The sequence below is a fragment of the Gorilla gorilla genome, chromosome 2 (genome assembly GCF_029281585.2).
Source record: "Gorilla gorilla gorilla isolate KB3781 chromosome 2, NHGRI_mGorGor1-v2.1_pri, whole genome shotgun sequence".
Classification (NCBI taxonomy): Eukaryota; Metazoa; Chordata; class Mammalia; order Primates; family Hominidae; genus Gorilla; species Gorilla gorilla.
Genome location: NC_086017.1, coordinates 68,111,733 through 68,124,787, shown reverse-complemented (window position 1 = coordinate 68,124,787; position 13,055 = coordinate 68,111,733). Strand labels below are relative to the sequence as shown.

The 13,055-nt window shown below is 44.0% G+C and overlaps 1 protein-coding gene across 5 annotated transcripts in view; it reads right to left on the bottom strand.

The window, feature by feature from the left end:
* The window catches only part of ABHD6 (abhydrolase domain containing 6, acylglycerol lipase), a 55,088-nt gene that overhangs the window by 30,333 nt on the left and 11,700 nt on the right, over positions 1-13,055 (bottom strand). For 2 of the 5 annotated variants that reach the window (XM_019024251.4, XM_004034377.5), the window contains exons 2-3: positions 12,289-12,353; positions 5,477-5,620 (exon numbers count right to left, since the gene is read on the bottom strand). The exons of 1 other annotated variant lie outside the window; for it this stretch is intronic. In XM_019024251.4, coding sequence (XP_018879796.1) covers positions 5,477-5,595 — 119 coding nt within the window. In that variant the 5' untranslated portion in view covers positions 5,596-5,620; positions 12,289-12,353. The remainder of the gene's footprint in view (positions 1-5,476; positions 5,621-12,288; positions 12,354-13,055) is intronic. 2 more of the 5 variants (XM_019024252.4, XM_004034376.5) reach the window with 1 other exon arrangement.

Here is a 13,055-nt window from a genome sequence, read left to right as displayed (position 1 = left end):
CCCCAGTCCCCTAGCAACCTCTATTCTACTTTCTCTATGAGTTTGTCTATTCTGGGTAAAAGTGGAATCATACAAAATTTGTCCTTTTGTGTCTGGTTAGTTTCACTTAGCACAGTTGTTCTCAAGGTTCATCCATGTTGTGTTAATAGCATGAATCAGAGTGTCTTTCCTTTTTAAGGTTGAATAATATTCTATTGTGTATATACCACATTTTGTTTATCCATTTGTCTGTTGGACATTTAGGTTATTTCTATCTTTTCGCTATTGCAAAGAATGCTGCTATGGACATTGGTGCACACATTGAGACCCTGCTTGCAATTCTTTGGGATTTACACTCATAAGTGGAATTGCTGGATGTTATGTTAAATGTATAACTTTCTGAGGAGCCGACAAATTTCTGCATAGCAACTATACTATTTTACATTCCCAACAGCAGTGCATAGGGGGTTCCAATCTCTCCACATCCTCACCAACACTTATTTTGCATTTTTTTAAGTTATGTATATTTTACCACAATAAAAAGAAAGAACCAGGCCGGGCATGGTGGCTCACAACTGTAATCCCAGCGCTTTGGGAGGGCAAGGTGGGTGGATCGCTTGAGCCCAGGAGTTTGAGCCTGTCTCTACAAAAACCTGCAAAAATTAGCTGGCAAGGTGGCACACACCTGTAGCCCCAGTTACTCTAGAAGCTGAGGTGGGAGGATCACTTGAGCCTGGGAGGCAGAGGTTGCAGTGAGCAGCCTAGGCTGGTCTTAAACTCCTGGGCTCAAGCAATCGCCCACCTCTGCCTCCCAAAGTGCTGAAATTACAAGCATGAGCTGCAGCACCCAGCTCCAAATTCACTTATTAATTCCAACAAATTATTTATAGATTTTTTTGGACTTTTATGTACACAATTGTGTCATCTGCAAACGTCAGATTATTATTATTTCTTCTTTTCCAATTCTTATCCCCTTTTCTTTCTTATATTTATATAAGTGAACTGTTCACTATGATTTCTTACCTTGATTTCACAACTGAGTTTCTTTGGGAAAACAAAATTCTTAGAAAATCTCAGTCATTTTCATCTTGTGAACAGTCCTGATATTTTCATTACACAATGAAAATCAGACCTGATGTCATCCGCAGTGGCCACAGCATCCCCGGTGTGGCTCTCTGTTGACTCATGTTGAAGCATTTGGTACCTCCTGCAGGAGCAGCCATAGTCCACGGTGTTGTGAAAGTGTGCTGGCCATGCTCCAGGGACACTTAGACCCAGAGAGAGCTGCTCTGAAGACTTGCTGTGGCCTACTGGGGACACCTGTTCTTGTTCCCTGAGGAGCTGAGACGATCCCAGAGGGAACTCCAGGAGCTTGCACGATGTGATGACTTCACCAAACCCTTATGCTCATATGGCAGGGCAGCGGGGAACAGGGACTGGGTGCCAAGCTACCTCTACTGCCTACTGATCCTGTTTGTGTAGCAATCCTGAAAATTAACCTGACCCACCTAGGTCTGCGAGGTGAACCCACTGGTGGTCATCACTGGCAGTCGAGCAAATGAAGGCCTTTGGAGGAGTCGCTGTGGTTAAGGGATATAAGTGACTCATGGTGATGCTGCTCATTCTATGACAACCACTGTGTAAATGTCACTTGCGGTGAGGCTATTTGGAGGAAGCAGTCTGTGCATTTCAGTGATGCGGAGGAAGTGCCTCACCGGATTGCTGACAGCTCTCTGCAATGGCATCATGGGTTTTATTACTAAAATCATAATCCCCCCGTGTCACAATGCCACCTGGCACGATCTGAAAGGTTTTCTAGGATTTTCATCTTCCCCAACCAGCTGGGTTTTCTTCTTGGCCTGTGTGCCTGAGTTCACAAAACAAAGAGCATTGTGTTTGTCTTTCAGCCACGGCACTGAGCTGGGTGACAGGCATGGGCAGGCTTTAAGACCCCATGCATCCATACTGCCAATTAAAGAGGCTCTGAATGCTCTGCACTGTGGGGCTTCTCTGGTTTTTTTGTGGTATTATTTGTTAATCAAAGTGAATTATTTGCTATGCAGCATTATTCATAATAGCCAAAAGGTGGAAACAACCCAAGTGTCCATCAACAGATGAATGGATGAACAAACTGTATATACACACAATGGAATATTATTTAACCACAACAGAAAGTGAAGGAGTGATGCATGCTACAACAAGGACGAACCTTGAAAACATTATGCTAAGTGAGAGAAACCAGACACAAAGGTCACACATTGTATAACCCCATTTACGTGAAATGTCCGTAATGGGCACATCTAAAAAGACCGGAAGTAGATGAGTGGTTGCCAGAAGATGAAGTGAGGGAGAAACTGGGAGTGATGGCTACTAGGTATGGGGACTCCTTTGGGGAGATGGAAATATTTGAAATTAGATAGTGGTAATGGTCGTACAACACTCTGAATATATTAAAACCACTGAATTGTACATTTTATTTATTTATATTTATATTTATGTTTCATTTATTGATTTATTTAGACAGAGTCTCACCTCTGTCACCCAGGCTGAAGTGTAGTGGCACGATCTCGGCTCACTGCAACCTCCGCTTCCTGGGTTCAAGCGATTCTTCTGCCTCAGCCTCCCAGGTAGCTGGAATTACAGGCATGTACCACCATGCCTGGCTAATTTTTTGTATTTTTAGTAGAGACGGGGTTTCGCCATGTTGGCCAGGCTGGTCTCGAACTCCTGGCCTCAAGTGATCCTCCCGCCTTAGCCTCCCAAAGTGCTGGGATTACAGGCGTGAGCCATCGTGCCCAGCCTTGAATTGTACACTTTAAAATGGTGACTTTTACGTTATGTGAATTTTAACTTAATTTAAAAAGCAAATTATTTGCTATCAACTTATTTTTCTCATTACAAATGAAACATCAAAATTACCCTAACACCCTTACTCTGAAAGCCTTCTCCTCGACAGCCCGGGGAACTGTTGGGGGACTATGCAGCATTGAGGCTAGTTTCCACATGAAGTGGGTGGAATTAACCTTTACATAATCACACCTCTGTATGTGACCATATCCATGGTTATGAGCCACATCAGTAAATTGCGTTCTCTCCTTCAATTTCATGTCGTTAATAAAAACGGCGTTTTGTCCGTGGCAGTCCATGATGCCTTGACGAGGCCATGAGAAGGGGCACGCAACTCTGCCTTCTCCATGTCAGGGGTCATCCAGGAGCCTTAGCCCACAAAGCACAGAACTCCTGCTACCAGCACTGCAAGGGCAACAGCATTTCAGCTTCAGAGTGAGTCTTGCTTTCTCAATGCAGAAGGTGGGTCCCGGGTGACTTGGGAGGGGGTCACAACTCCCCACTCCCGCCCCCAGAGAGCAAGAGCAAAAGATGAAAAGCTCCCTTCCATTCAATTAGTTTCCTTTCAAGGATCAGAGCTTGGCTGGCAGGCGGAAAATTCCACACTCAAGTGAAACAAAAAGGAGCCAGAAAGGAGGGCAGATAAAGGGCATAACACCCTCTCTGGACTCTTCTACATACAGAAGTGAGTTCCGACTTCCTGAAGTCCCAGTTAGATCTCAATGGGCTTACCTATAGCACAGAGAGGAACCAGGTCTATTTCGATGCTCCCTTCATCAGGGGATGTACACCATGGGGGTGGGAAGGGCAATTTCATTTGATAATTGGACAGTGGCATGAAAAGGCAATGAAGCACATCATGAGAAAGTCACTTTCTTTTTGACTGTTAACCTTCTGATTCCAACAAGGAGAAAGGCTCAGCTCAGGGCTGCTACATCTTTCATGCTGCTCATGCTTTGTAACAAAGTAAAAGGAGATACAATTTAATAAGACTGTTTAATGTCATTGTGTTTATTTTTACTTTTTGATATATATACATATTTTTTTTTTGAGATGCAGCTCTGCTCTTGTTGCCCAGGCTGGAGTGCAATGGCGCGATCTCAGCTCACCGCAACCTCCGCCTCCCAGGATCAGGCGATTCTCCTGCCTCAGCCTCCCGAGTAGCTGGGATTACAGGCATGCACCACCACGCCTGGCTAATTTTGTATTTTTAGTAGAGACTGGGTTTCTCCATGTTGGTCAGGCTGGTCTCGAACTCCCGACCTCAGGTGATCTGCCTGCCTCGGCCTCCCAAAATGCTGGGATTATAGGAATGAGCCACTGCGCCAGGCACTTTTTGATATTAATTTACTATTTATGGCAAGCTTTTCACTTAAGGGAGTGATATTCATATCACTTTTTAAATACTTGATTTAAGGATTTTTTTTAAAAGATGGCTCACTCAAAAGGAAATACAAAATAAAAGGACAGGTGGTATCCAGATAGGACAAGAATACTAACAGTGGTACAAGAATGACATATTTTGGAAACTTCTTTTTCTTTCTGTCACTTCTTTACTAATGAACACTTCTAGAACAACTCTAAAAGCATTCTGTCCTAAACATGCCATCTCAATGGTTCTGGTCTTTCTTGTTCATTTTTCAGTGACATCGCTGCACCTGTCAGGACATCACAGGGTCAGAATCCAATGATGAAGGCCAGGCGCGGTGGCTCACACCTGTAATCCCAGCACTTTGGGAGGCTGAGGTGGGAGGATCACTTGAGGTCAGGAGTTTGAGACCAGCTTGGCCAATACGGCAAAAGCCTGTCTCTACTAAAAATACAAAAATTAGCCAGGCATGGTGGCACGCACTTGTAGTCCCAGCTACCTGGGAGGCTGAGGCAAGAGAATTGCTTGAGCCTGGGAGGCAGAGGTTGCAGTGAGCCGAGATCACACCACTGCACTCCAGCCTAGGTGACAGAGCGAGACTCTGCCTCAAAAAAAAACCAAACAAAAACCCAAAAAACCAACCAACAAACAAACAAAAACAACCAATGATCAAGAAGATACCAAAGGAGTTCCCATAAAAATGTACAATTCTTGCTTGAAGACAGAATCACTGACTTTGGGAATGTGGGTGGAGAAAGATGCTATCAGAAACCTAAAAGGGCCGGGCATGATGGCTCATGCCTGTAATCCCAGCACTTTGAGAGGGCAAGATGGGTAGATCACTTGAGGCCAGGAGTTGGAGACCAGCCTGGCCAATGTGGTGAAACCCCATCTGTACTAAAAATACAAAAAAAATTAGCCGGGCGTGGTGGCATACACCTGTAAAATCTCAGCTACTTGGAGGCTGAAGCAGGAAAATTGATTGAAGCCAGGAGGTGGAGGTTGCAGTGAGCCGAGATCGTCCCACTGCACTCTAGCCTGGGCAACAGAGCACAACTCTGCCTCCAAAAAACAAACAAACAAACAAACCTGAAAGAACTGATCTGGTAATATTCTTCAAGAGCATTCCCAAAATTCCAAACAGGATGAGTACCTTTCAATTTTTCTCTCTGTCTGAAATATTTCCTGATAAAATGTTGGACAATAACCACAAAAAGGACAAGCAGAGAAGATGTCAATATTATGATACTCTTGAAAACATCAATGATAAAACTGGCTTACCAATAATAGATTCTTATCAGTGCTGAAGGCCACAGAAGAAATGAAGCCACAAATGCCAGGATTGGGATGGCCAGCGTGCCGCCCGCAATCACAAACATGTTAACCACATCAAGATCCATCCTGCTCTTTCAGGCTGGCTGACTCCTGCAGGGGCCAAAGAGAATGACGATATTAAAACTCTGTATCAACGGAAAAAAGGCGAAGAAGTAAAGGGGACAAGAAAAGTGAAGTTCCCAGAGTGAGGGTAAAGAACAGGAGGAAACCAAAGCAGGCAAGTGCTTTAAAAAAAACCAAATAGACATGACAACTAAAAGTAATGAGGAACTTTTCAGAGGAGCCTGGATTTGTAAAAAAAAAACATTATAAAGGACATAGTTGGGACAAATGTGGAAATCTGAGTAAGGGCTGGGTATTAGACAACGTCAATGTATCAGTGACACAGTTCTTGAGTATGATGATGAAATTGTGATTATGTATGTATGTAGGAGAATATCTTCCCTTTTAGGAGATGTTTGCTGAAGTTGTAAGGGGTGAAGTATAATGGTATCTGCTACTCACTTTTAAAGGTTCAGGGGAGAAAAAGTAATGTGTGTGTGTGTGTGTGTGTGTGTGTGTGTGTGTGTGTGTGTGTGTGTGTGTGTTGGTGGGAGGAAAAGAGAGAGAAATAAAGCAAATATGGTAAAATGCTAACCACTGGGGAATCCGGGTGAAGGTTACATGATATTATCCTTTCAATCTTTCTGTAGGCTTGCAGTATTTAAAAATAAAAAAGGAGACAGGTGCAGTGGCTCACACCTGTAATCCCAGCACTTTGGGAGGCTGAGGTGGGCGGATCACTTAAGGTCAGGAGTTCGAGACTAGCCTAGCCAACATGATGAAACCCCATCTCTACTAAAAACACAAAAGTTAGCCAAGCGTGGTGGCAGGTGACTGTAATTCCAGCTACTCGGGAGGCTGAGGCAGGAGAATTGCTTGAACCCAGGAGGCAGAGGTTGCAGTGAGCCAAGATTGTGCCATTGCACTCTAGCCTGGGCAACAAGACTCTATCTCAAAAAATAAAAATAAAAAATAAATAAAAATAAAAAAGGAGGACAGGTTGGGCATGGCAGCTCATGCCTGTGATCCAGCACTTTGGGAGGCCGAGGTGGGAGGATCACTTGAGCCCAGGAGTTTGAAGCTATAGTAAGCTATGATTGCACCACTGCACTCTAGCCTAGGCAATGGAGTGAGAACCTTTAAAAAAAAAAAAAAAAAAAAAAAGACAGACTTTTAAAGAAAGCAATGAACAAATATACATGTACACATGGATACAAGAAACCAGTAACAGTGATTGATCTAAGGTGGGGAAGTAGATAGCTAAGTGTCAGGAATAGACATGAAACTTGGTTTTTTACTTTTTAAAACTTTTAAGTTGTTATGTAAATATGTAACCAATTCAAAAAATAAATACATAATACAAAGTAAAGGGAGAATAAGCCAAAAAGGTAGTTTTCAGTGTACTTTCTGATGTCTTCCTAAAGACTTACACATCTGAAGGCTAGAATGTGGGATGCATGAGAGTAAGGACTGGGTGTCCCCAGCACCAACACTAAGACCTGACACATCATCGGGGCACTAGAATTCCAGCTGTATCAGAGGCCCTGCCCTGTCCTGTCTTATGAGCTTATAATACAGTTCCTTCTAGCATAGAATGAAAAATACTTCAGGCTGGGTTCCGTGGCCCATGCCTGTAATCTCAACACTTTGGGAGGCAGAGGCGGAAGGATCACTTGAGGCCAGGCATTGAAGACCAGCCTGGGCAACATGGCAAGACCTCATCTCTATTTTATATATATTTATATATATATGTGTGTGTGTGTGTGTGTGTATACACATATATATGTATATACACATATGTATATATACACATATATGTATATACACATATGTATATATACACACATATATATCATAAAGTATATAAATATAAACATATAATAAATATATATTTCAAGTCCCATCATTTTCCCCAACACAGAAAACCCCTGGAAGGACCTGTAAGCCAGGCGTGGCCCTCTGCCTTGATTCCCTGCCATCTGTGCTAAGTGTGCAGGACTCACCAAACATAATACAGATTTCTTCAAGAAAAAGCATTAACATCTAGCAAATCATGGCCTTCCTTACACTTCCTGGGAAATGGAGTGATCTCTCCCATATGCCTCTATCGACTGATACTGAATTCAATTTGATAATAAGTTCAATGCAGCACAGTATAACCTCACGACCACTGAGCACAAGGGTCAGCACACTTTTTCTGTAAAGTGCCAGACGGTGACGATTTTAGCACTGTGGGACACAGAGTCTCTATTACAGCTACTCAATCTGCCACTGGATGAGAAAGCAGCCATTGAAGACATGTAACGAATGAGTATGACTGTGTTCCAATAAAACTTCACAGAAATAGGCTGTAGGCCAAATTTGACCTGTAGGCTGTAATTTGCCAACCCTTGATATAGCACATCAACCCTGTCACATAGGAAAGGCAAGTGTTTCATCCTGTTTTATAGGCTGAGGAAATTGAGGCTCTGAGAGGCTAAGTAACTTGCCCAAGGTCACCCAGCTGGTAGTCATGATTACAAAACAGATTTCTAACTCCAATCTACTACCTTTGCACCAAGCTCCACTTTGTCTATTTTTTATTTTTTTCAAATGGCCTGTCCTTAGTCTCTGTAACCTCTTTGCTGTTAGGTATCTACATTCATCATCCCTAATTTCTCAATGAAGATATGAGCTCTCCATCTTCAAGAGGTTTTGCCTAGCAAGCACCTCACAGCCTGGAGAAGGAGACAGATGTACCCATAGGTGGGTTAGATGGTTCTTTTCATTACATACCCATACTCTACGTAAGTACAGTCCTGAGTCTACAGTGATGAAAGCTGCCACCTTCCCAGGGCATAAGCACTGTCTTTGTCTCTGATGCAATTGCCTTCTCAGTTTCTCAGTCACTGTAAACAATTTTCCCAGCACACTGAAATCATTGGCCTGCTGCTCCTTCTGGAACCAGAGCTCCTTGAGGGTAGGGACAATCATGTATGTTGTTTCTCAGTGTCAAGTATGGCACAGGACACAAATAAGGTACAAATGAATCAATGAAAAGCAAATTTACAAAATGGGTTCCATCTGTTTTATTTCTTTTAGGAACAACTATTCCCAATGACTCTGTAAGAGACCTGACATCTTTCCTCTTTGTAATCAGGGATTACAAAAATCCCTGAAGGAGTCACCTATTTAACACTGGCTACAATTTACCCTGCTAAAAGGCATCACCTTCAAGGAGTAAGTTAATCACAGACTGAAGGGAATCTGTACAGATCTGTTTGAACATCATGGGCTGTGAATGAGTTGACACAGATGGGAACTGTCAGCTTTGAGAAGACTTTTCCACATCATACAAAGTCCTTAAAAACTGCTGGGGGCCACTGTAAATTCAGATAACTGAGCAGCAGGGAGTCCTCTGGACTAGGAATTAGAACAGTTTATGCCCAAAGCCATATATATCATAGACTCTGACACTGGAGATGATAGCCCCGAAATGAAGGCATGATCATAAAAAAAAACCCCTCTGTGCTCTGTCGGTGCCTGCCACAATGCCAGTCAGTTTCAGCGAAGGTTGCATCTGCCTCCATCTTCTATTTAACAGCAGAATCAAGTCTTCCATAAGCAGCTTTTGTAGAACATAATCAATTTAGTAAGGTTTGGACTTATTACAGAAAACCCTGCACACTCTCCCTGACAAGGTCAAATAAATCCAGACCTTAGTTGAAGAAACCACAATTCTGAGTTTTCTGTACAGATAAAGGGTAGGCAATTTATTCCTATCTCTACAACATCCTTCATTTTACAAAGGACTTGCTTCAGCTTTCCTTTAAAAAGACAGCTCCCCTGCCATGCTGGTGTTTATTTCTAGAATACTCTATGTACCCCAGGGAGAGGCTGGAGGCAGAACAAACTGAAGCATTATGAACCAGGAACTGCCAATGGCCAAAAATCAGAGATCAACCAAGAAGTGCAACTTGAGTTTCCCAAAGCATGGGACCCATACAACTGAGAGTTTGCAAGATGACTTTAGTGAGTAGGAGAGTACTAAAGAATGTTTCAGGGGTACACAGCATTAGATAACAACATATATACTAGGAAAGTCATCTCTTTTCAGTTCTTTTCAGTCCTGCTTGGGTCAAAGAGAAACTCTCAGTGTGGTGGTGTTAAACCACAGCTGGGCGTGGTGGCTCATGCCTGTAATCCCAGCACTTTGGGAGGCCGAGACGGGCGGATTGCTTGAGCAGAGGAGTTTGAGACCGGCCTGGGCAACACGGAGAGGCCCCGTCTTTACAAAAAATACAAAAATTAGCCGGGCATGGTGGCATGCGCCTGTAGTCTCAGCTACTCAGGAGACTCAGGTGGGAGGATTACTTGAGCCTGGAGGCTGAGGTTTCAGTGAGACGACAGCCTAGGCGACAGAGGGAGACCGTTCCAAAAAAAAAAAAAAAAAACAAGCAGTCAATTTAAAGAAAAATGCTTAGTAGATGACACATGAATATAGCAAAAATCGTGATGGTCATCCATGAATGGCTGCCACTGAGGGGCAAACTCGTGCAATGGATGGCACCAGGCTGGGGGCACCAGTGTGGCAGCTGGCCGTCTCCATCGTGGCTCTTCCACACATCAGCTGGGAGACCTTGGCTTCTTCATCTATTTAATGAGAACATTCAAATAGTCACGTCTGTTCTTTCTTACTCTGGTGACTTAAACATTTCTGGAATTATGCCAGGCAATTAAAGAGTAGGATGTGGCTTGCTCCCACAAGAATCTCCTTTCCTATTAGAGTTCCCAGAACCTAAAACATCACCTGGCAAAGACTTGGTGCTTGATCATGTTTATCGCCCGACTGAATACACTGAAAAGAAAACACTTCATTCTATCTACGTATCGTGTAAAGTGAGGCACCCCAGGGTTAAAGACACTGCGGCACAGTGTGAAGCAGGCAATGCCAGGAAGGAGAGCTGGCCATGCTGGCACCAGGGAAAACATACTCTCACAACCCAGGCTCAGGATCTTCTGCCACTGCTCAACACCCAAGCTGTGCATTTGGGGGCCCTTATGTCTGAATACAGTGGCAAAGATTAATTGGATAGGGGACATGGCAGTGGATCCAGATAAACGTTGCATCAGGGAAATGAAGTTTAATCTGGGGTTAGGAGTAAGGCACATCTCACAATTTTCTTTAATGTTGTCACTGATTTTGAAAACTGGGATCTTGAGTTCCAATATCTTAGTCTTCAGGGTATAAAGTAAAATCCAAGAATAAACAACGTAAAACACTTTCATAGAATCTCATAGACACATCTCTCCTCGCTTCGCCTGACTTACTGATTTCTGTCTTTTTTTCTTTCTTTTTTTTTTTTAGATGGAGTCTCGCTCTGTCAGCCAGGCTGGAGTGTAGTGGTACAATCTTGGCTCACTGCAACCTCCGCCTCCTGGGTTCAAGTGCTTCTCCTGTCTCAGTCTCCTGAGTAGCTGGGATTACAGGCATCTGCCACCATGCCTAGCTAATTTTTGTCTTTTTAGTAGAGACAGGGTTTCACCATGCTGGGCTGGTCTCGAACTCCTGACCTCAGGTGATCCCCCGCCTCGGCCTCCCAAAGTGCTGGGATTACAGGCACAAGCCTCTGCACCTAGCCGACTTACTGATTTCTGCTGACAGTAATTGCATCAGTCTAACCTCCTAGATGCCAATGCATCTTTCATTCTCCTACTCGCTCACCACTCCTGTTAGGCAAAGGTGAAGAGGCACCAGCACTGGAGTCAACGTGTCCAAGTCTAAACAAACTACACTGCCTGATATATGGCAATTTAAACTTAAATTGATTAAAGCCAAAGAAAATTCAAACTTCAGTTCTTCAGCCACACCAGCCACACTTCAAGTGCTCAACAGCTACATGTGGATAAGAACTACCATATTGGACAGCACAGCCTTAGGGGACTTATACCCCTAAAAACTAATACCTAAAAACCCAATCCCAGTTGGGTTCAACATTTACTAGGAATGTAAGGTAAAAAGAAAAATTGTCACCAGGTGTAGGACTTTGTATGAGTCGGACCGCAGCTCCCCTCAGCCACCACACTGGGTCCAGGTCCTCCCTTCCTCTCCCTCCTGTTTCTGTAAAGGCTATTCTTTCACGCCCCATAGTCCCACCACCCCAGCTGCCAGAGGAATCTTCTCAATTCACACCAGGGATCAGGCTGTGCTGGTCTCATGTCCACCAAATAAAATGTGAACTCTGACCGCCCCATGTGGTCCCACTCAGCTTCCCAGTCCTGACTCCCACGTCTTTGCCTGCACTCCAAACAACCAGCTCGCAAGCCCCATACAGCTTCATTCTGTCTTCCTTCCTGCTGACCCCTTGGTGTGGAGCACTCCCACGTCTGGGCTGCCTGATGAACTCTTCCCTGCCTTCAGAGCCTGTTCAAGTGTCCCCTTTTCAGGAAAGCACTGGGGCCCATGAGCCCATGCCTTCCAGACTCCCTTCAAATTCAGAGCCAGGTTCCCCCGCATAGTCTTTCAGAACTATTTGCAGGGGACTTTTAGGATGTGCATCAGAGCTTTGAAAACCTTCAGGTGCCAAATCCCTTCCCACCAGACCTACTGATCAGAGAAATCATGCAGCACACTTTGGCCTGCAGAGGGCTTGGAAGCAGGGCTTACAACAGCAGTCCCAGTTTAATTAAAGGGTGCCTTTTGGGGGAAATCTATGGTGGTTAAAATCCATACTCACTCTTCAAAGACCACAGCCTTCTTTCCCAACTGCTATTGGCTCTGGCAGAAGCTGAAAATGAGATTCTGGAATCACAAGAAATAAAATGACAAAGCATTAACTCATACTAGGGAATATGAATGAAGTGCTAACAGCCGGCCAAATTGCTGGCTTCAGTGAAGGTGGAGCACTCTCTTCCTCAGCACAGGCAAAGTATAAACAGCTTGTGGCTTTATACTATGCCTCTTGTTCAGGTCACCTCCCCCAGTGAGGCAATAAGGCAAACGTGCACAAAGGGCAGGGCATCTCAGATAATGAGCCAGGACTAGGAAGAATTGACAGAGGTCAAAGAAGAAATCTGGTGAGTAGTCAAGCATGGAACGATAGTTAAAGCTCTCCTCCATCGGGGTTAGGGCTTACCTGAACAGTGTGTTCAGAAAGGAATGGAAGCAAGGCAGCAACCAATGGGCAAGTGAGGATAATATTGTTACCAGAGTGATGGCACTGGTACTGTCAGGGGGGCTGCACCGCTCCAAAACTGGGTTGGGCAGAAGCAGGGAGGCGCTACAAACTGCTCAGCAGCAAGAGAATGAGATGAGCAAAGGAAATGAAACCAGCAAAACCCCTGAATTGTTTCAGATGAATCAAAGAATTAAATATAAAAAATAAAACCATCTAAGTTCCAGGAGGAAACATGAGAATTCTATTTTAAAAGTATCTCCATAGGAAAGGGCTTTCTAAGTAATGTCTAACATCCAGAGGCCATAACAAAGAGTATTAGTTGCATA